At 52.2% G+C, this 23,017-nt stretch overlaps 1 protein-coding gene and 1 long non-coding RNA gene across 5 annotated transcripts; both read left to right on the top strand.

Moving 5' to 3' along the window:
- The first annotated feature begins 6,797 nt into the window (after positions 1 to 6,797).
- LOC136022779 (uncharacterized) lies at positions 6,798 to 13,365 on the top strand. 3 transcript variants are annotated; one of them, XR_010616332.1, is made up of 6 exons: positions 6,798 to 7,096; positions 8,278 to 8,472; positions 9,372 to 9,522; positions 9,764 to 11,177; positions 12,549 to 12,754; positions 13,223 to 13,365. XR_010616332.1 is itself a non-coding variant. In XM_065696507.1 (4 exons), the coding sequence occupies exons 1-4, from the start codon at positions 6,975 to 6,977 to the stop codon at positions 10,232 to 10,234; spliced, it is 975 nt and encodes a 324-aa protein (XP_065552579.1). In that variant the 5' UTR covers positions 6,798 to 6,974; the 3' UTR covers positions 10,235 to 11,353. The 3 variants fall into 3 exon arrangements, 1 of the variants encoding a protein (XP_065552579.1); XR_010616331.1 differs by having other exon boundaries at positions 9,336 to 9,522; XM_065696507.1 differs by lacking the exons at positions 12,549 to 12,754; positions 13,223 to 13,365 and having other exon boundaries at positions 9,336 to 9,522; positions 9,764 to 11,353.
- A 350-nt stretch (positions 13,366 to 13,715) lies between these two features.
- LOC136022740 (uncharacterized) lies at positions 13,716 to 20,147 on the top strand. Of its 2 annotated transcripts, XR_010616319.1 has the most exons (4): positions 13,716 to 13,877; positions 14,343 to 14,460; positions 15,450 to 15,601; positions 16,553 to 20,147. It is a non-coding gene; the product is annotated as an uncharacterized LOC136022740 (long non-coding RNA). The 2 variants fall into 2 exon arrangements; XR_010616318.1 differs by having other exon boundaries at positions 15,450 to 20,147.
- The last annotated feature ends 2,870 nt before the right edge of the window (positions 20,148 to 23,017 follow it).

Raw genomic sequence — 23,017 nt, 5'->3', positions numbered from 1 at the left:
TGCCTCACTGCAGAGCAGAGCCAGCCGAGCTGCCTTCCTCTCACCAGGGAGGATCAGAACCTGCTTTCAAATCAATTACTCGTTATAAAAGTGACTTCTGTTACATCTCAGCTGCTTAAAGGGTGCAGTTCCTGGTGGCGGAATGAGCTCATGGAAAATACATGACCTGGAGCATCTCTAGGATGTTTATTTCTCCAGCCGGACTTGGTCAGGACATTGCGATGCTGCTGCCACCTCTCGTGCTACCAACCCAGACCTGGGTCTTGGCGTTTGGGACTGGCTGGTGTTCCTGTGTGCTGCCTGCAGGCCAAGGAGCTCCGAGTCACATCTTGGCCACAGGGTAAACCAGAGCATGCGAACGCCATCCTGAATAGCCAACACTGGGTCTACCAGCAAGGTCTTAGGGCAGGTGTGATGCCTTGTTGGGAGGCAGCAGCCACTGCTCGGTTCCTCCTGTTGCTGGATGAGGCTGATCCAGGGTTTTTCCTGGTATTTTCCATGTGAGTTGCCTTCAGCAGGACCTTGTCTCGCAGCTTCAGCCTGCTTTCCTTTCACTAATGGGGTGAATGATGCCGCCCTGCTGTCGGGCGGCTGCGCTGACACGATGAGTGATGCTGGGCTGTGGCGTAGCAAGAAGGCTGTCCATTAATTTCAGAGAGATTGGCAGGGGAAATAAATGACAGTGAACAAATTAACTGTGCTCGAGGATTAAGGCTGATTGTGCACAGATGGAAAGGCTCGTGCAGGAAGGTGCTTTCAGGTCGTGCTGGTGCCGGTGAGGCAGCGGGAGGATGGAACGGGAGCGATGCCTGAGGGATGGAGGGTGCCATAGGAGCCCCACCGAGCCCCAGAAGGGGTCCAGCCTCACCGAGGAGCTGTGAATGGCCCTCCAGTTCCTGCTGCTGTGTTACATCTATAACTTGTCCTTGAAGATCAGCACTTCACTGAAAGTGCCCCAGTTAGCTGCTAGATATCTTAACTGATGCCTGGTACCAGCGCTTCCCCTTGGCTCTGTGAACCCGTTGGGCAGAGCCACTTAAAAAGACGTATAAATGAATAGGAAGAAGGGATGCAGAGAAGCCCAATGAGTGTTGAGGGGATGCAGAGAAGCCCAATGAGTGTTTATCCCTTGTGATAAACCAGCCATCTGATAGTCCTGGGCAAGACCAATGTGTGATTCAGTCCCAGCTACTTGCCTTCAAGCGCTTGCATTTAATAGATGAGGTGGTTGGTACTGGGTCGTCACTGAGCAGCCTCAGTGGGTTTGGGGCGCAGTGGTCTCTGCCTGGCACCATCAGGAGCAGGCACATCCCCTTCGCACCCAAGGGGTAGACACTGCATGAGAAATGCTCTTTGGGAATAACTTCATCCCTGCATCACTGATGCTAACCCGCACGTCATACTGCAAGCTCAGGCTCTTAAATCCCGCACTGAGAGCCCTGCTGCAGTGAGTTAGAGCCAGACATTTAATTACCAGAGCAAGGTTTTTCCTCATTATTCAGGGCTGGGCTGGGCTGGGGACTTCAGGTGAGCCCAGAGAACTCAGTGTTGGCAGCTCCCATCTGTGCCGGCCTACAAATCACCCGCGATTCCCAGTTACATAAAGCTTCTTATACAGTAACCAATCTCGTTAATAAAAGCAGAAGTACAAGGTCCGGTGTAATCCAGCCAGTGTGACTAACTGGATTTATAGGCTCGCTCCCAGCGCTCGGAGCAGAAGCAGGAAGATTCCTCAGATCTTACAGAAGCTGGTCCTAGCAAAGATCCTCAGCAGTGATGGTCCTGCAGAAGGGGCAGTGGCATGGGAATAGGTTCACACGAGTGATTGTCCTTTATTCATTGGCTGTCCAGGATCACAGGCTGAGCAGCCACACGGGTACCACCCGCTCCCTATGGATGTGAGGCAGCTCCAGAGGTGATGGATGCTTCCCACCCCATGCTCGGCTCAGCAATGCGGTGCCTCCCAGCTTGGCTCCAGCACTGATGGACCCCCTGCTGCAGGACCAGCCCTGGTGTTTTCTTGCCAGCTCGGTGTCAGGATGGAAAGCTCTTTTCCCTCTGAACAAAGCTGTGATTATGGGGGGACTGTCACCTCCCAGGGTGCTACTGCCGAGGTGAATGTGTTCCTGCAATCCACGGTGCTTCGTGTCTTGCTGTAGCCGGAGCTTCTCCAGCTTTCCATGTCCGGGTCTGCAGCGTGATGAGTTGGGTCTTTGCATTCCCATGGCGGTTTTGTTTGTTGCCCCTGGGAAGGGAACAGGGAGATGTCTGGAGAGAGGAGTGGGCTTTGGGGGGGAGCTGGTGAGAAGGAGGCTTTGGGAACAGCCGATATTTATAGGCTATGACAGCGATGGCATTTGCAGATAAGTTTTGATATTAAGGGAAAATAGCAGCATTTGCTTCCCCAGCTACACAAGGTATTTGTGCCAACAGCCTTCCCTGTCCCCTCCGGATCCAGTGAAGGCACCGTGCTGTCACCCCTCATGACTTTTGCTTATTCTCAGAGACAGCAAGTGGGAGGGTTTCATCCTTCCCAAGGCACTGACAGCCTCAGTGCTGCCTTCAGCATTCCCAAATGGGCAGCTCTGCGTGGTGCCTGCCTTAGCTCAAGTGGAAGAAACTTGGGTAGTGACAAGAGTGGACTTCAGTTCTGTACTGGAAGAACTAGAGCTTTGGCTGTGATATTGGCAATTGCTTATTCTATCACCCAGCCCTGGTGTGTGCCTTCAGCTAATGGTACCGGTGGCAGCAGGCAGCATCCTAGTGGGACCAGGCACCCTCCCCAGGGAATGCCGCTCTGCTCTATTTTCCCTGGCCCTACCCGTGTCGATTAAAGCATCATAAGCTGAGGTGCCATATGTCATCTTTTCCTACAGCCTTTTTAAAGTGCGAAGAAGGAGACAACTGCGCGAGAGGCATCTCCACGCTCGGTACTGCAGCATATGCTTGTCATGAATAAACTCAGCCTAGTAGAATACAGGCAACAGGTAGTGGGACCTACTGCCGGGCTGTTTCAGAGGCTTGGAAAGGGCAAGTGATGGCCTTCGAGCTGGCCCTTGGGACACCAGAACCCTGGCTCCAGCCAGCCCGGTGCTGGCTGCTATCAGCATAGCCCAGGATAGCACAGACCCAGAAACAGCACAACTCACCGGCACAAACCATCTTCCTTCTTCCCTGTGAGGGTGCTGAGGCGCTGGCACAGGGTGCCCAGAGAAGCTGTGGCTGCCCCATCCCTGGCAGTGCTCAAGGCCAGGTTGGACACAGGGGCTTGGAGCAAGCTGCTCCAGTGGAAGGGGTCCCTGCCCGTGTGAGAGTTGGAGCTGGAGGAGCTTTAAGGTCCCTTCAGCCCAAACCAGGCTGGGATTCTGTGATCTTTCCATCTCACTTGGCTGCAGCAACTCTTTGGGCCACTAAAGTACAAGGTCCCAGCAGTGGCTGCAGGCTCCCCACTTGCCTGATGTCCCCTTTCTCCCTATCCTTTCTTGAGAACTTGGCTTCGTGCTCCCCATGCTCCAGAGCCATCACAGCATCCCCCAGCCCTGCTTTATATAAGCAAGGGAGGGACCACGCACATCTCCCTCCCTTCCGAGGCTTGTTTAATTAAAAGCCAGTTTTATGGTGCGGGCGCTAATTATAACTCCTCAGCCCGGAGGATCAAAGTGAACTTGTTGCTCATCGTTCTGTAATTCAGAGCTGCTGCGATGAGTTCGGACTGTTTCACAATGGTTCATCTCTATAAATGGGCTTTGCTGGTGGGATTTTGTCTCACTTGAACTTGTTCAGTACGCTCATACGCAAAGGGAACTGCCTGGGGATATGTTCCTTGCAGAAAGCAGGGATGCTGATTCTGGAAACTACTCTGCTAGCGAGCAGTAATAATTATCCATGTGGTTTTTAATACCGCAGTGTAAGATATCCCAGGCAACCGAGCACTGCAGAGGGGGAAACTGCCCTGGGGAAACACCGAGCTCTTTCCTCTGGCAACAAGGGCAGTGGTTTGCCATTGAGGAGAGCTGTTGAAGCTTTGATTTGGTGTTTTCCTTTTGCCCTGTGACTTCGGGTTTGTTTTCCATGCATGCTGAGCCTTTGGAGGCGAGCCCATGCAGCAGGTTGTTCTGGCACTGGTGGGTGAGTGCTCGGTGCCGGGCACCGTCTCCAATCACCACCCGCAGTGAGCACAAGCGGGTGTTTCACATCCTTCTCATTCCTTACTCTGTGCTTCCAGGAGTGCCTGCCACGAGCTGCTCGTTCCGCTTCCACTGGGGAAGATGATGGGTTTGCTTCAGCTCGTTATAAATCACTGTCCAGGGAAATACTAAGCCAGGAATTAAATTCCAGCTGCTTGCAGGATTGGCACAGGAGCGCATCACCCGAGTGCCTCCGTCTGAGGTGTCTGAAGCCGCTGTACCCCGAGCGGCTGACAGGCAGCCCTGGCTCCCAGCACAGCCGGAGCTTCCCAAGCCCCTGGGCAGGGATGCTGGGTCCTGCTGATGGAGCAGGGAGCTGAGCTCTGGGTCACATCCCTGGGCAACCCCTTCCTTCCCACACACAAGGAGCTTGCGTTCAAAGGAGGAGACCCCAGGAAAGCTTGTTGAAAAGGTGGCAATCTGTTAATAAGTAAATTGCTCATTTAATTATCTTAATCATGCTTTCACTGAGTTAATGTTATTGCCAATACAAAGGGAAAAAAGGAGAAAAGGGAAAAATTCTCCTGGATTAGCAAAGCCTCAATTACAGGCAAGTGAGTAGCGCGGTTCGCTTTAAAACCTCTGTTGCTCCTTGCTGCACAGGCGTTACTGGAAGGGATATCCATGGATATTGGGCTGGAAGGAGAGCGGCGCATGGATAAATGAGGTGAGCAGCCGGGCTTTTCTGAAGGACACTTCTTCAAGGCGGGCGAGTGCTTCACATCCCTGGTCGCATCTTTACAGCAATGGCACATTCGCTAACAACAGGCATTCTGTCTGAACGTGTGTGTAGGCATTTTCTCCTGTCAGGCTGTGGCCGTTTGCAGTTTAAATGATGATAATGGGGATTGGGTTTGGAGGATGAGTTATGGGCAGCGGGGAAAGCACGAGGCCTGGGAAAAGCAGAGGAAAGAAGAACGTGCAGGGGATGCAGGTCGCCTCATGCCGTATTCCTCCCTGTGCATTTCTTCCCACCTCTACTCGACCCATCCTCATCCTGGGGAGGTGAAATAATAGATATAAGAGATAAACAGCAAGCACTGTGACGGGTGCTTCTGGTGCCATTAAAGAGCAGCAACCAAAAACTGGCCAAACTGTAAGCACTCTGGAGCCCAGTTTGCCACGGCGGTGGTTATGAAGCAGCCAACAGGCATCACTGCTCCCACCACCCGTATTTCACTTGCTGGGAAGCTGGGTAATGTGATTTTCCCCAGCCCCAGAGAGAACAAGCACGTCATCCATATTCATCTGCTCAAATGAAAGCACGAGCCCTTGTTTCCTTGAGTGGAACTAACTGAAAAGTGATGATAGTTTTGTGAAAAATGCAAGATTATGTACACAGGAGCAATTCGGTACAAACTGATTCATTATGGAGCAGTTTGCTAATGAATGAGCCGGTTTCGGTCTGTGCCACCCCATTGCTGCCAGGAAAGGGGAGCCATGGGGAGGGATGGTGGAGAGGCCGCTGCGGGCTGCCCGGCTGCAACGGTGCACAGACCCCTTCAGCTCCAGATGCCTGCTGCCAGCCTGGAAGCATTCGCTGCATTTTACACTTCAGGAAGTCTCATTAAACATCTATAAATGGAAATAATTTGATTTTCTAATGCAAGTGAGCAATTTGCATCGATGGAAAACGCATGTTCCTCGAGCAGCGCCGGTGTGCCGGAGCAGCCGCACAGTGTCAGGCCTCCCGCAAATGGAATTCCTCACTTTTAATGGAATTCCCAAACATCCCACTTCTGTTACTGCTGTCAGCCCTATCTGGTTTACACTGTTAGGTGTGGGGTACAGCAGCTCAGGTCCTTGGGAGGTGACAGCAGTGGTGACATTTCTCTCAGTACCTGTTGTGGTGCGACTTTAGAAATCATGGAGCAGTTTGGGTCGGAAGGGACCTTAAAGCTCCTCCAGCTCCAACCCCTGCCACGGGCAGGGACCCCTTCCACTGGAGCCGCTTGCTCCAAGCCCCTGTGTCCAACCTGGCCTTGAGCACTGCCAGGGAGGGGGCAGCCACAGCTTCTCTGGGCACCCTGTGCCAGCGCCTCAGCACCCTCACAGGGAAGAGCTTCTGCCTAAGAGCTCAGCTCAGTCTCCCCTCGGGCAGGTTCAAGCCATTCCCCTCGGCCTGTCCCTACATGAACATGTTTTTCACATCATTATGACCCATGCAGAGTGCACGGCACGCAGGGATTTGGGAGGAACTAAATCCAGAAAGCCTTTTTCATTGAGCTTGGTGGCAGATTTGTGCACAATGAAAGAAGTAATAAATACTGTGCAAATAGGAGGAGGTTCATTACTTATGTTAAGCAGATTATGGATGTTACTTACAAACAGATTACGTTTGTGTTAGTGGACAAGGAACTCAAACTACTCCACATAATGGAGTGCATGGAATCACCTGTTGACGCACCCCCACCCCAGCATGGAGCAGGGTGACGATTCCCAGCTGAGGACGGGATTCCAGTGGGAGCCCGGGCAGGGGGAGTGCAGCTCCCTGGGGATATTGAGCTCAGCTGCAGAGGAGCCTGCTTTGATGGAAGCTATAAATCACCTCATTAGAGGGCAAGGTGTCTCTTGGTGCTTGCATGGCCTTTCTTTCTCTCTGTTATTCCAGAGCAGGGCAGCCTTTCTCTTCCTCAAGCCCAGGGAAAGCTGCATTTCTCCACTATCTGCCTTGAACTGGGCTTAGATAAAGAAGGGAATAGCTTACAAAGTGAGTGATAACAGCGGTGCCTCCCTGCAAACCAGGCTCTTGCTCTGCAGCATAAGAGCACCAGCTTGCCCCGTTGGATGCTGGTGAGGATGTTGTGGCCCTTGGGAATGTCACAGCCCAGCCTGGCCAGTGCCTGGGCTACTCCTGTGGGAGCACAGCTTGGGAAAAGACAGGAGCAGACCAGGAAACAGCAGAGCTGGTGAGCAAAGCATGGACTGGCAGGAGCTTGGTGGGATGGGTACCGGGTTTGATCTGTGCTTCACTGCAGAGGCACCAGGCGAGGCTGTATCTGCAGCCCCTTACAAGAGACCAATCAAGCCGTTTGCACTTTAGTTCTCTTTCCTCCTCAGACAAGAGGACACTTTAAAAGTAAATGTCACGTAGATTACTCAAACTTGATGTCTGCCTCCAGATCTCAGAACCAGGTTGAGGACGGTTTTTTTTCCCCCATGAGCTAATTTGCTTGTTCCTGAAGGAAGTGATGCAGGATCTTGTTAAGGGAAGTCTGCAGAGATTGTCTTTTGATTTGGGCAAACAGGAAAGCTGTCAGGCAGTAATCAGAGCAGTGGGGAAATGATGAGGGGCATTATCAGAGGTGCATCAGTTCCATTGGTATAAATGGGGACAGGTGAGGGGGCTGCTGATGTCTTGGGGTTTATTACTGGGGAAACAGGATTCCGTGTCAGCCGGGAGAACACATTCCCCCTATTTTAGTGGTCATCATGAACGTGACAAGCAGAGTGGATGTGACTTATTCCAGGTCAGGGACCCTCAGATGCAGCTGCCTGCAGCTGGGTGGGCTTTTGCCATGAGCAGGCATCTCCTCTTGAACCTTCACATTAAAAAGCTCTTTCAAGAGCTGTTGGCAGCAGGTATTCAGGTGTCTCAGTGGGAAGACTTTCTGCAGAAGATGTGTAGGTTTAGGGGGAAAAAAGCCCTATCACGTTCTTGAATAGGTATTGCAGATGAGGAGCTTCGTTGCATTATCCTGTGTCAACCAAGAAAGCTACAAAGAGGGAAATTGCCGCTGCGAGCCGCGGTGTTTTAACATGCAAATGACGGCTTTTCTTGTGCTGATAGAGCTGCCGGGGCTTTACTTTTACACTAAGTGCTCCGTTCCGTCGCTCTCTGTGCAGACGTGGCTGTCCCTCAGCCCTGCCTGGCAGCTCCCCCGTTCCCATTGCGGCCGAGCGGCTCCCGGGTGGGCAGTAATTGGGTTCACCACCCCTGTTTGCTGGTCTGTGGAGCAGGGGAGAAGACTCCCGACATCCAGGGGGTACTTCTGTGCCTGAGCGCCGGTGTCTGCTTTACAAAAGGGCCGGAATCTCCTCTTTTGGAGGTCTCATTGTGCGTTTTTGAAGTTATCAGTTGTTTCCGTAGGCAAGCGTCAACTGCTCAGGGTAAAGGAGAAAGGGATCAGTTGGATGGAGGGTGCCCAGACACGTCCGAACTGAGCGATGGAGCAATAGGTGAAGCCGGGTCTTGCTTGTGGGCCTGCTGTGTGTCATCACGGTTGAGATCTGGCTCAGCCACCAAGGTGTCTGTGCAAGGGCAAAGGAGTTTCAGAGTTGAAAGGTAAGCTTTGACCCCGCTGCTTGCCAGTGTGATGCTTTAAGGCTCTAAAAATAGAACATCTCCAGCCGAGGAAAGGTATTTTTGGAGAAGCTTGTTACTGCAGCCAATCGCACGTCATTACCGAAGCCTTCCTTTCATTTCCTTTTCCACGTAAACGTTGGGAAGTGCCAAGAAAGAGCCGACATGCGCCCTTGTGTAGCGGCACCCCTGGATGAAGGGATGCCTTCATCCCCCTTCCTCACCCTGCCCTGGCAGAAGTGATGCTGGTCCATGTCCAGTGTGTCTGCAAGCCTTAACCAACCCCAGACCATATTGTGTGCACGGGGACATCAGACCTGGCCAAATACCTGCCTGTGCCTTGGCGTGAGGGCCCCCAGGAGCAGTGGGGGTCAGGGTGATGCGAAGGGAAGGGCAGAGCACGGTGGGGATGTGCAGCGCCATGTCCCGGCTCCCCACCAGCCAGCCCCACATGGGGTGCTTCACTTGCAGAAGCGAACTAATGAGCTGCTTGCAATCAGGGAGGAGGGCGGGATGCGGTGGAGCCCCAGGAGATGCAATTAGTCCTCGCTTCGCTCCAGGCACTGCCATGAAGCCTGATTTGAGCCATTAGAAAATCTGATCCTGGGGGGGTCACGCACGTACCCCTTAATGAAGTGACGGGAATGCCCCTGGCAGTTTATTTACCAAAATCACTGCTCACAACAGGCTTTGAGAGGGACTCCAGGTACAGGGAAGCAGGTAGGACTGATGAACTGGGTTAGAAAGCTGCTCGCAGGGAGCAAGCACGGGGGGTGTCGTATTCGTTTTATAAATGAAAAAAGCAAAATACAAAATAGGCTCTTTTTGCTCTTGGCTCCCGGCAGACAGCTCACGCCAGCTCCGCTGTGTCTCCCCGATAGTGATGGAGTCAGCCTCGGATGTCTTTTACAAGCAGTGAAACTAACACCCGTCTTCGTTAGAAGGGCCATATCCAGCTGCTTCCCAAAAGGTGAACAGGAACGTGCCGATTTCCTGTTGTTAGACGCATGTTTCAGCCTCAGAGATGCAAAGGTGAGGGCAGGAGGGAGGAAAGTGCAGCTCCGGAGGTTGGTACCCAGTGCTGGTGGAGGGAAGCACCTCTGGTGAGGCCTGATCCTACAGGAAGGGTTGTGCCATGACAGCTCCTGTGTCAGATCACTGCCTTGAGCCTTTTCAATGCCACAAAAGGGGAGAGGAACCTTGGGTGCAGCCTCATCATCTGTGTGGCATTTAAGTGTAATTTGTGCCCGGTATCTCACTGCTTCCCTGGTAGGAAACCGCATTGTTGGCTCCTCAGCTTCTGTGGCAGCTCCTTCAGAAACATGGAAATGAATTGGTTTGCAGTGAGCTCCCAGAGCGCTTTTATTGCTGGTTTATCCATGTGGACAAGATGCTACCTGAGTTACGCTCGAGGGAGGAGGAGGAAGGTGAAGTTGAGGTGGCCTGGCTGCCCGTACCATCCCATAACCAGAGTTGGAGCATCTCAGCAATTCCCCCTGCCCACACTCGGGATCCAGCCGAGTTCACTGTGCCTGAAGTTTTCCTTTCCTTGTTTCAACCATGTCCTAATTGGGAAAGCAGGAAAAGCCTTAAAAAAAGAAACCAAACAAACAACATTAATGAGCAGCACCAGGGGAGGGGGAAAGGCAGTTTTTGGCCGGAGTCCTTGGCACAGGGAGGGAAGAGCTTCTCCTCTTGGAGAGCGTTTAGTCCCTGCAAGCTGCCAGCGGAGGAAGTCAAGTGAAAACCAAGTGACTGGAAGCTGAGTTCTCTGCAGCCTCCCTCTGCTTTGCTCATTTAGTGCCTCAGCCTTAGCAGTGGGTACTTGGATGTTTATTCCCAGGCTAAATTGCTTTTGGAGCTGTGACTCCTTTGTCAGCGAGAGAGAAAACAGCCTGCCCATGGGCTAACAGCCTTCGCAGCTCCTTCCCCTGCCTGCTTGGGCTCGCACCACGGAGGCCTGCGGTGAGCATCCTCAGGCACCACGCTGACCAAGCCCTGCCGCAAGGACCTGGCAGCCAGCCTGTGGGTGACAGCAGGGATGAGCATCCCTGGGGCTGGCTGCTGCACCTCCAGTTCCAGGAATCCCACAGAGCATCCCACAGGAGCAGCCTGAGCTTCTTCCCTGCTCCTTGGCAGCCAGGCAGCCCAGACCTGTTTGCCAGCATGGAGAAGGGCTTCTGGTGCTGGCAGGCGCAGGAGGCTGATGTGCATGGAGCCGCATGTTGAAGCCATGGGAAAAGGTCTGTGCCTCTGAGACTGCCAAGAGCTCAAAGCTTCCCTGTTCCTCCCATCAAACATCAGCCGGTGCTCACACAAGTTAGGATCTGTCTGATACAGACCAGAGCGCAGTAAGCGTTGGTAAGTCTCCAGCAGTTTACGTACACAGCTTTGGTTTATACAGGGGCTGTGTGGCAGCTCCTAGTACAAGCCTCTTCCCTTTGCGTAGCCACCCCTGTACAACTGGGGGTCAGCTTTCTCACCCTTGTGTTTGGTTTTGTCTGGCCAGTGTCTCTTTGGGGGTTTTCTGGCCTCTCTTTCCTGTGTTCCCTTTCCCCAGCAGCATTGCGTTTCCCCCCAAGCACTGAGCAGCAAACACTTTCCTTGCGGGCTGCATGGAAAACTCATCCTTGTAGGGAAAGGACTCATCAAGCCTCATCTTCACCCTCAGTGGCTGCTTCACAAAGGTAGGAGGAGGTAACTCACCTGTCCTTGCTAACTCTGTGAAAGTCCTCGCTCCTCGTGCTTGTGTGTCCTTCCTCTCTTTCTCTGTGTGCCATCCCAGCTCTCTAGAGGTACCAGCAGGTCGTTTCTGGATGCTCAATTGCCTTTTAGCAATGGTCCTTCTCAGTAGAACTTTAGCCCTGAAGTTTGGGGTAGGAAGAGCAGTTTTCTTGCTCTGGCACGAAGTTAGGAACACAAATGGAGACATTTAATGCTTCACAGGCATTATAAGAAACAAAAAAGCATCGGGAAGAAACCCTGCCATAAATCCAAGCCTTTCTGTAAGCTCTAAATCTGTTAGACCGTAGTCTTCTAAAACAAAAGTGACTGCACCAAATAGAGATTGTTATTGTTTAAGTGTTTCTGCTGGGAGATGCTGCATGAAGAGGAGACACAATAGGTGCCCTGACGCAGGATTTATTAGAGCAAGTTGGCACCAGCCTATTTGTAGGCAGCGGAATATGCTTGTAGAGATTATACCAGATTTACAGTGATTAATAATGGATTGGACATGGCAGACTTCAAAGGGTTTGGCTCCCTCGCAGTTTGGTGGTGGGTTGAGCTGCGGATTCGCTCCAGTGGCTCAAACAACTGTTTTTTCCCTCGGAGAAGGGAGGCTTTGGGCTGGATACATCGGCAAAGCCCTGTTCCGTGTCCTCTTGGTCCCCTTGGTTTGCACAGGCAGCACAGCGAATGCCACTGCACTGGCCAAAACGAGCCTGAGGCAACTGCTGGGGAAGGTGAAGCCCTTAATTACGGGCAAGGTTCTTGGAGATGGAGCGGGGAGCTCAGAGCGGGGGGGATGAGTGGGGATTTTGTCATCAGTCTGAGGGATTAAGCGAGCTGGGGAATGTAGGACATCCCTGTCACCCGCAGTGTCAGCCGCGCACAGAGCTCGGGCTATTTTTAAAGACCTTCTCTGGCTGTAACTTTTGGTATTAAACACTTGAAATCTGCTCCTTGCTGAGGGAGCTCCCTCTCCCCCTTCATCCGGAAGCTCGCAGGGCTGAGGGCAGGATGGCAAACAAAGATCGAGGCTCTGAACGCTGGTAATAGTGTTATTAATTATGCATCGTTATAAACATGCTCTCATTTGATCTCTGTCAGGCAATTCAGTGGTGTTCTGCGTGTGGCCGTGACTGGGCTCTGCCCAGCCGCATCCCTTCTCCGTCCCTGTCTGCTCGAGCACTCAGGGATATGTGTGTTCATATAGGATCTCGCATATGAGCAAAGAAAAGGCCAGGGCAAGCGTGAGTTGCTGGGGAGCCTCAGACAAATGTATTTCCTAAGTGATAAGTGCTTCAGTGTTAATCGGATGTTACTGTGTGTTGTAGTTGGGAGGCATCTTGAGCTAATGGAGACGTTTCCCCTCTATCTGCTGGAATCTGGGCGCCTGGAAGCAGAGGAGCTCTCATCCCGCTCCAGGCGGGGCTGATGGGATTTGCACCGGTCCCAGTTGCCATGGAGAAAGTGTTGGATGGCTTTAATACATCTCTGTGAATTTCTCCCCGGAGTTTTCCCATGACAAGCTGGACCGGAGGTACTGTATAAGGAGCTGTAATCTTCCAACTCTATGAAAAAATGATTGATGGAGCAGGAGGGGCACAAACAGCTTCCTGGGGCTCTGGGAGCACATGGTGCAAGGTGACGGGTACCAGCGTGGACCCCTGGACCAGGGATGCACTATGCAGCTATGAACCCCCCTTGACCCACACTTCTGCCTCAACAGAGCTGAGCTCCCCACCTTCCCACCAGCAGGCATTCCTTAGGAGCTAAGGAAATGAAACCTCTTGTTTTCGCATCAGTGTGTTTCCATTTGAAATCCTAACATTTACACTTGCCTGTTTGCTTTTGAAGTTAATGAAAACACAAGTGATTTCTAAACGCAAAACAGCACTGGTTTCCAGCTCTGTGTGCCAAGCAGTGATTCACTCACCTGCCCAGGCTTTCACTTGGGGTTTTTTGCCCCTTGGATTCATTACCCTGCCCTGCCTTTAACCATCATCAGGCACAGACCATGATGGGATCAAGTAAACCGGAGCTGATGTTTTCAGCGAGAAAGGACAGTGCAGAAGAATGAGGAGGAGCAGAGAGGGAAGGGCTGGCTGCCAGAACCCACAGAGCCTTCTGGACACATCGGAAGCAAGACCAGGATGGTGAGTTTGGGAGCCAGGTCTGGGCTGGCTGGGGAGCTGGCTGGTGTTCGGTCAGTGCCACCTCCTTCCTCTTCCTTTTCCCCTTTTGATTGTATTATTTGTACCCTGCTCCAGCCCCAGTGGTACTTGGAGCTGCTTTAGATTCTCTGAACATCTTCCCTTTGACAGCTCGTGGGCTTTTGAAATATGAAGTCCATCAATCACCGGTTACTGTCACCTCCATGGTAGATTCTGCTTCTAGAAGCCAGGCACAGCGCAGTGAGGGGTGGGACTGTATGAACGACTGCTGCCAATGCCAAAACCCAGGACCCAGCTCCTCGTCCTCTCCTTTGTTTTCCAGGGATTTCAGTGAGGCTCAGAGGACGATCCCATTGGAGTGCCATGGGGAGGCCGCAAAGCGAAGCGTGCGCTTCAGCGGATGCGCCGGGGCTAAAGAGTAATTAATTAGCGAGTTTATGGTGTTTTCCCATCTGAAATGAAAAACAAGAGTTCTGCAGAACACAGGAGGTAATTAGGAGGCAGGAAAGCTAAAACACACCTTTAAACAGGGCTCCGAAACCGTCGTGCTCAGCAGCAGGGTTTTAACGTAGCAGCTGATAAAGGCTCATGCCCTCGATCGCGTTCCTGGGAGCGCTCATCACGCTTTGCCCTTCATGTGCATCCAGGAGCGCCCGAACTCATCCTGCTCCACGATCACATTTCCCATTTAAAATCTGTTGGCCAAGATGGGAAAATCGGTTCGTGTTTTATGGGCCTAGTTTAGGCGTTTTTTTCTCCCCTCGCATTTACAACCGGCCCCTTGTGTTCCATCCAGCCCTTGATGATTTAGCTGCGCGAGACGTTCCACCAATCTATTAGAGTGGAGAGCACGGAGCGGGTCATGCGTATTAAATGTGAAGTTTTTACTACAGTTGGTTCAATCAGCTGAAAGAAAAACATGTTCCGTTTTCCCCCCCCCCTCATCTTTTACAGCGTCCCAGCTGCTGCTTTTGGCAGGGCCATTCCTCAGTGGGTGTCCAGGGATCTGATTGCAGGGCAGCGATGCCCAGTGGACCAAGGGCATCCCCTCCCTGCCACTGCGCTGGTAAAGGTACCTTGGAACGCGCATTGCCCCTCTGCAGTGTTGACCCACATGGCTCTCCCTTGGCACTAGAAGCTGAAAATCCTGGTTTTACGCTGGTTTTCGTTTTGGCCAGGTCCGCAATGCCTGTGGGTGCCATCCTCCCCTTGGCTACCCTCACCTAACCCTGCACAGAGGCTTGAGTTGCCCTCCATGGTGCCTTGCATGTGTTTCCAAAGGCTCCTTGTTCCTCCATGGGAGGTGAAGGCTCATTTTTGAGGTGATGGGGGCAGAGCTGGTGTGGGGATGTGCACAATATCGGTTTGGTTCAGTGCCTGTGATCAATGCGAGGGTAATTTTCTGTGTCTTTGGAGCAGTTTATTTGCTTTCTGGAGTGCTCGTTTTCCAGAGTAATTTCTCCAACTTGCCCGAGCCTCTCATCGTGCCTGTGCTAAGTGACTTGAAGGGCTATTTTCTACTCCACTTTGTTGCTTCTATTTTATTTTCTGGTAGGCTCTAAATTTACACTGAAGTGTCATTCTGTTCCGGTTTGCTGACTTGGGCACCAAAAGAGCCACGTTCCCATCACCTGGGCGCCCCAATGAGGCATCATTCTCCTGGGCAGCCTGCTTAGCTCCGGGGGTTCTGCTTCCTGCATCCCAAACCCTGTTCCTCTGATGGCTATTCCACTTCACTGGGGCAGTGCTGGGGCTGCAGGATGCTGTGTCCCAGAGCTGTGCTGGTCCCAAGCCCCTCTAAACCCCAGTAAATCAAAGGATGGCCCATGAGTGGGAGGGAGGGAAGAGAAAACCTGATCTTTGCAGATGACATTTAAGCCTGCAGAAGGCCGATGTATTTTCCCCACTGTCACATTTAAAAGGCACTGCATTCATTATACTGCTGAATAAATCGGGGTTTTAAGAACATATTTATCCAGAGATGAGCCAGTCAAGCGCTTCTCCTGTTTGGACAGAAGCTTCCAGTGCAGGAGTGAATAACCCGATGCTCTCTCCTTGCAGCTGGTGCTCAGGCCCTTTCACAGGAGCCAATGCTGAGGACTGACAGCGCTGCAAAGTGCTCACACCCCTTCACTGGTGATGGCTGCAAAGGGTTAAGTCGCTGAGATGGAGCTTGGTAAATCAGGCAGGAAAATAATCAGCTCCCAGTTGAGGTGAGGAGACGCTTGGTATTTTACAGCTGCTTTCATACACTTTACAGAAACTAATGGTTACACAAATAATACCTGGGGGATGATAACAGGCTATAAATAATTCAGGGTTTTCTGAACACAGGCAGGTTTGAGGAGCTCCTGGGGATGGCTCAGGTCCTGCTCCTTCCCAAAGGTCCAGGGGGAACGGTGGCCTCTGGGCATCCCAGCAGCCCTTGGGATCGTGTCCCTGTGTTTTCCCAGCCCTTTTTCCCCTTTGCACCCACCTCACCCACTCCCCTGGCTGCTGGGGTGGGTACCAGTGATGCTCTTGGCGCTGTGAGAAGCCATGGGGCCACGCTCCTGCCTTCTGCCAGCCGCGGGTCGTGGCCATGCACACGCAGGGACGTGGCTCTGCCTGCCTCTGTGGCACCACTTTTCACGTTATTTGAGGCCTTCTGAGAGCCATTGTGCAGAATCCCCCATCTGCGGATGCGGTGGATTCAATTTACCTCTGCTGCTAAATGTTTTGACAGCCTCTCTTCTTCCAGCCTAGCACAGCGTGTCACGTTGTATGGTAACAGTCCCTGCCGTGCACATGATGTGCTCCGTGCTGGCATGCTGCATGCTCCCTGCACCAGAACAGGGGGAAACGCACAGGCTCAAACCCCTGAGGTGGGAAAGGGGGTCTGGAAGTGGGGGGCTCACCCTGTATCCCCCCAGAAGATCCCTAAGTACAGATCCCCCGGCTGGTCCCTGGATACCTTAACATTGAGCGCACGAACTCCTTCCTCCCTTAATGAGAACAGGACCAGCAGAGTTGGTGGCAGGACCCACAGCTCAATCAGCCAGGAGAGCAAAAACCTTCCATGCTGCGATTTGGAAAGGAGTTTTTCCTCGGCCCGTTTCTCAGGGAGCAATTGATCTGTCTAATCTCTTATCTGTGACTATGAAATTGTATTTCCCTCTTAATAGGCCTACAGATGTTACAGATGAATAGGTTGGGAGATGCGCTGTGAATGGCAGGAATACTAAAAAGGGCCAGCAGGTTTTGCTGGCGTTGGGGTGAAGAAACCAGCATGCAGGAATGGCTTCAACCCCATTCCTCAAGGATCTGCCTCAAACCCCACATCTGTGCCCAGTCTCTGCTTAAATCGGGCTGGGGGAGTCTCGAAGAAGCTGTGTTTAAGTTGAAGCACCACAGGGCTGTCCTGTCCCCTTCTCGCCTTGTGTCTGCACTGCAGAGGCAGAGGAGATGGTGGCAGATCCCACTCTTGCTCTGCAAATCAGAGTTTCCCATGTGGAAAGGTACCGAAGCCTGGTTTTTGGGTGCCTCAGCCATTTCAGCTCCTTATTAGAGCAGCAATCGCTGCCTTCAAGGTGGCAGAGGGGGATCTCAATGCCTTTGCCCTCTCCTTTGCCCTCTGCAGCTCTGTCAGTTGGGTTTTCCAGTTTCCCTTGCTTTGGTATTTGGGTTGCAGAACTGAGCTGACAAAGTCCTTTTAACCTTCGTTCCTGCCTGACAAGGGCTGCCTCGCTTGGCGTGGATGTGATGTGCTGATGTGAAGTGCCTGCAGCCCTGTCCATCCCCTCCGCTTCCACCACTGGAGAGGTTCCTGGGACCGAACAGACAAGGTGAAGCAGAGATGTGAAACCCTCACTGTGGGGCCCCCGCAATGAAGCTGTTTGATGGATGAATATGGAGTGGCTGAGGTGACCTTCTCAGGAGGCGATGGATGCTCTGCCTGTCCCCTGCATCCCTGGTGCCTGCCAAAGGGATGGAGCCCTTTGCAGGACAGCGCTTGGCAAAGCTCCCACCAGCGTCAGGGCACTCGTCACAAAACCATCACTGTATGTAAATACGTGGGATTAATCACTTTATCATCCCAATACAGGTGGATTAATGCACTCTCTTAATACTCTGTTTAAGCAGCTGATTTTTAAAAAAGCTGAATAATTGAGGGGAATTACTGTAAAATTAGAAAATTTAACAGTTTATTTACTGCTTATTGTCAGAGCTGATGGCCAAGAAAAGCTGGTGGGTCCCCACCAAGGCCCATGGCTCAAGGGATGGCCAGGACCAGGGATAGGGGTGGAATGGCAGGGATCAGGGGATGCTGGTGCTGTGTAGCCCTGGCTGTGGAAAACAGGAACACCAGAAGTGGCTTCCTCTGCCTCCCTTTTAGCTGCTAAGGAAGTGTTCGCAGTGATTGCTCTGGCTGGTGCAGCCAAGTCCCGTTATCAAAACAAGACTGAAAAAGCAAGGAAATAATTAAAAAAACCCACCGCGAGGCACCGTTATTTTCTCTGGATAAAAATACTTCTTTTGGTGGAAGTGGCAGCAAAACACTTTCATCTCAGCCCATCTCTCTATAGCAGCCCATCTGCTCAGACAAACCTGGTGACCGCCTGCCTCGTGTTGTGACTGTGCCCAGGGCAGCCGAATGACTCAGGAGGGGTTTGGGGCTCAGCCCCTGGCTCTGGCATTAATGGGCAAAGGCATTGCTGTAACAGGCCCTGATGCTGCGAGTAGAGGCAGCTCTTCCATGCCGTGTGGTAGCAGGAGATGCATCCTTAGGGTAAAACCCCACTTCCTCGCACGAAGGAAGCACAGCCATGGCCAAACAATGGGGTTTGTGCCCTTTGCGTTAGAAGGGAATGGGACAAAAAGCTGGCGTGCCATAGAGAGTGAAGCTCCTGTACCCCCTTCTCAGGCAGCAAGAGGGGGATGCAGGAGGATGGTTCCCTGTGGATGCCTGTCCAGGGCATGGACTTTGTTACTGGAACTAAGGGTCCGGGTCCAGCACTTGCTCCGGAAGCCTTTTGGTCTCGCCACAACGCAGCCATGGAGTGGGAACAGGCTCCCAGAGCCATGGCTGAGTTTCCTGCTTGGACTGAGCAGGGACGCGTGAAAATCCCTCTGTCACAGGGAGAAGTGAGCTTCATGTCCTCATGTTTTAATACAGGAAACGTCACCTGCTCCTCTCGTAAACAGAGAATTTATCTGTCAGCAAGCTAAACCAATGTAAGTTGAATAATATTTGGTGATTAATGTAGTCGACGGATTTCATATTTCCTTTAAAATATTTGCTGCGTATTTCTGTAAATTATTCATCTGCTTTATAAGGCAAAGCAAATATTTGTGAATAGATATGAATTACGTGATTTATAAGAATGAAATATTCATGAGTCATTTTCATTATTCACCTCGTCCTGGGATTGCTACATAAATCTGATCAAGCAAATAGATTTGGAGAAGCTCAGACTGAATTTACGGGTATCCCGGAGCTCCTGTGGCAGCAAACCAGAGTGGAGCCGGACCAAAGGCTTGTGCTCCACCAAGGCTGCTCCGTTTGGCATCCGCAGCTTCCAGGAGAGGCAGGGATGCAGCGGCGGCTGAGCCTTGTGTGGAAATCAGCTTTAACCTGGATCTCAGCAGAGACAAGGGCAGGAGGAGGAGGCTGATGCTTTCCTTCCCTGCCAAGGACGTCGGTGCTGCTGGGAGGTCGCACAGCACCGCGGGGAAGGATGCCAGGAGAGGGGTTTTGAGGACTACAGCGGGAGCATCAGCCATGCAAAGGGAGTGGAAAACTGATGAAAAGCCCTGCGCGTGGCTCTGAACCAGCGCTTCCAGGTGCCCTTTGCCAGCCTTTGGACTCAGTGTGGGAGCACCGTCATCATTGTGAGTGTCCCTGGCATCCCGGACCCCCCTCTTCCAGGCTGCTCGGCTCCTGTGGCTGCAGGGTGTGAGCCTCAGGAGGGCAGGTTTTGCCCTCTGCTTGCTCCCTCTGACCGCTGGGGAGCCCTCTCCTTCCAAGAGAGCAGCTTCTCTCCACGTGCATCCTCCAGAGCATCGTCTTTTCCCCCCCGCCTCATGAAGGACACGCTTGATGAGGCACATTCATCTCAGCCTCTACTTTGGCACTGTGAGACGAGGACAAGCATGGAACGCGTTGACGGCAGAGCTGTGATCCCGAAGGAGAACCCTGCGACAGGGGGGAACAATGGGACCCGTGGCCACAGGTCCCTTGCAGGGACAGGGGGAGGCTGGGAACAAGCCTGGTGCCAATCTGGGCGTTAAAAACTCCATTAAGCAGATGTTTAACTTGTAAGGATGTGAGCGGTGCCTCCAACTACACTGGGACCATGGGTCTGCTCAAAGTGAGGTGCATGTTAAGCGCTGTCAGGACCAGAGCCGCCCAGTGCTTGCTGCTCCTCACAATGAGCTCTGCTTTTTGGGAAGCTGCAAAATGAGCACTCAAAAACTCCTCTTTGGGGACCTTGCTATTTTCCACAGTGTTGATGTGCTTTCTTTTTAAAGAGCTAGCTGCCATGTAGGAAATAAACTGCTCCATAGATAGCGTTATACATCTTCTGCCACAGGCATGTTTTGCCCAACACTGCGTGGGGATGTCATAAAAACCATGCGCTTAGCCAAGTGGAATTGCTGACTCTATTACCCTGGCCAGAGAAAAATGTCCCTCTTCTCCCTCCCTCGTATCCATCAGGAAGGGGTCCTTACGTATGGCTCAGCCCATGCCTGCAGCCAGAGCCCACCAGCCTGCATTAAGTGGAAACTCTTTGGGGTTGCAGAACCAGGGGCTGTGGCACTGGGGGGGGGTCAGCCAAAGGACCACATGCCCAAGGTGAGGGGTGGGTGTGTGGGGATGCCCAGGCCATGGGGCCAGTGACCACGCTGAAGAAGGACAAAGGGACTTTGGATCCCAGGCTGTTCCCTGCTGGCTCCCAGCACGCTTTCTTGCAGCGCCTGTCCCAAAGGTCACATTGCAGCCTGCAAGGCAGCAGCAGCGATGTTTTATCCTGGCCGAGGCAGCTCCTGAGGTGTCGCACTAAACGCCAGGCTTGTTCAACCATGGGATGGCATTTTTCCCCTTGCCGGCTCTGGAATAGTCACGGAGAAGTCATTTATCAGCACCGTGTGCGCAGCCAATCTCCAGGGCTCTGCTTCACCTCCCGTTATCGCCCGGCTCCGCGGCTCTTAATGAAGCAGTGATTTTGAGGTGATGGTCTAATGAATTTGGGGAGGTTTTGACCCTTTTATTGCAACGGCTCAAATATCAGGTGCCTGGAAAATAGTTTTAATGTTGCATAGACAATTATGGGCTGATGTATTTATTCTAGGCATCCTGCTCTGAGATGTTTCTCAGAGCTTTGGGACAGCAGCCAGCAGACTGGAGTAGTGGGGATTCAGCGGGTAAGGCTTTTCCTTGTCTCCATTTGGTGCATTGGCCCCGTTGGCCATGGGGCACCAAGAGCCAAAGCCTCCCAGACCCGGGCTTTTGGTGGGTTAAAACCCCACAAGGTTTTGGGAAGCAGATGGACGGGGATGCAGGGAGGCCATGGAAGCAGCAAGGCCACTGGAGGAAGTGAGCTGGAACTCCCCAGCATCACCCAGCTGACAATGGGAGATGTTTCCTTGCTTTGACTCCAGCTCAGTAGCAATACATGGGTTTAGGAACAGAGAGAAATTGCCCCCTCGGCTGAGCACAGCAAGAAACACACCCGCCAATATCAGCCCGTGTTTGTCTGGGGTTTTTCCCTCTGGCTCTGTGTGGTCTCGACAAAATGAAGCAGAGCACCACAGTGAGGGACCTGCGCTCAGGCGATGCGCTTTGCACTTGGTTCGGATAACACAGCCTTTTACATGAGCAAGTCAAGGGTTTGGTGAGTTAGAGGCGACCGAAGCATTCAAGGGCAAGGCTGTAAATTGTTCCTTGTTCACAGGAGAGGCTCGGGCTGCGTCTGCAGTGCATCGCTGCTCTGGGGCCAGGGGATGCTCGCGGAGTTATAGCAAGTGCATCTCAACAGACAGAGGATCCCAGTGTCCCATTGGCACCCACTGGCTCCCTCCTGTACCCACAGGCAGCACAGGAGCAGCTCATGGATCTCTTCAAGTTTCTTCTTCTCCCCCATCCACTTTGCCGAAGGACTTTGTTCCTCAGTCATTTACTCCTTAAAAGGAAACCAAGATAAAAATCTCCAGTTTTCCATAGGACATCAATTGCTGCTGCTTTAGAGCATATAGGGCTGGTAATTATGGTTTTGTTCAGCTGCTGATAGACTGGAAACTGAACACTGAAAAGGAAGGAAGAGGCACCCTCTCCCAGACACCATCAGGTACTGTCCTCAGGCACTGGGAAGGCACCTGCCTTCTCCAGGAATCCCATAGCAAGGGCTAAGTGGTGGACTCAAAGCCCTGCAGCAGCCCTGGAGGCACAGGGCCTCTTCCCCCTTTCCCTCCAGAACTGCTTGTGGCAAACCCATTCCCAACCATTCCATGAATCCTCCTGGCCACCCCTCGCTGCCTCCTCACACAGGACACTGGGTTTGCCGGCACCAAGAAACAAACACAGCCGAAGCCATCCTTAGCTCTCGTCAGCCGTAATTTTAAGGTCTGTTAAATATGATTTAAATATTTTTTTACTCATTAGCAATAATTTCGGATGATTCTCCCTCTTTGGGAAACTTGAAGTGTGATTGTAATAGTTTTGTAATTTGGGGCTCTATCATTAAAATTAATGATGTCCTAATGCTCTCCATGCACTAGAAAAGTCTGATCAGTTTTGTCCCCTTTATATATCATTACTAATAGAACATTTTAATGGCTGTAATTTCCAGCCCTGTAGATTGGGACCTAAAAATAGGAAGAAAGCCTATTTCATCACACCATGCCAGCCGCTAAATAATTCAATTACACAGACCGGAATATCTGAAGCTGGGTGTGTTGCCAGCTGCAGATAACCAAAAGTACTTGATATTACTTTTAGAGCAGGGCTATTACAAGGTCTCACCCTCTGGCCCCTGACAGGGATGCCAGCGTGCAGCCACCAGCCATGTCCTCATGCAGCCATCAGGGATGCCGTCAGCTGGAGATGCTGCTGCGGTCTGGTCACATCCTGCCTCTGGAGCAGAAGGGCTCCAGAGATCCTTGGGTCCCAAGTACATCTCTTGGATCCCCAGCATGGCGATGCCAAAGACCCAGTGCGTGCTTCGGTTTGTCTCTCACGCTGAAGTGTGGGTGCCAAGGGGAATTTGTTATCACCCGAAGAGCAGCATCTACAGCGGCGAGCGCAGAATAATCCATGAATTTCAAATTGGCAAGAGGAGGCTGAGTAAAACAAGTTCTGCTCCTTCTGAGCCGCTGATTTACAGCGCATCAGCCCCTGACCCTGCCGACACTTTCCCTGCCAAAGGAAGCGATCGCCTGCTTCCAGCCTTCCGCTGAAACACGGCAGGAGGAACTTTCCCTGTGATATTCCGTGTTTCAATTGCCCTACCCAAGCACCTTGCCCAAATTCCTAAGTGATTCTGGATGTGTTTCGTTATAAAGCTGCTGGTGTTCATCAGGCAGGAGCAGGGAGAGGGGTTTTTTGTGGAGGGACAAGAGGATGGATGGATGGATGGATGGATGGATGGATG

Source organism: Lathamus discolor, chromosome 16, assembly GCF_037157495.1.
Source record: "Lathamus discolor isolate bLatDis1 chromosome 16, bLatDis1.hap1, whole genome shotgun sequence".
In the NCBI taxonomy this organism is placed as follows: Eukaryota; Metazoa; Chordata; class Aves; order Psittaciformes; family Psittacidae; genus Lathamus; species Lathamus discolor.
This window is presented reverse-complemented; position numbering and strand designations above follow the sequence as displayed.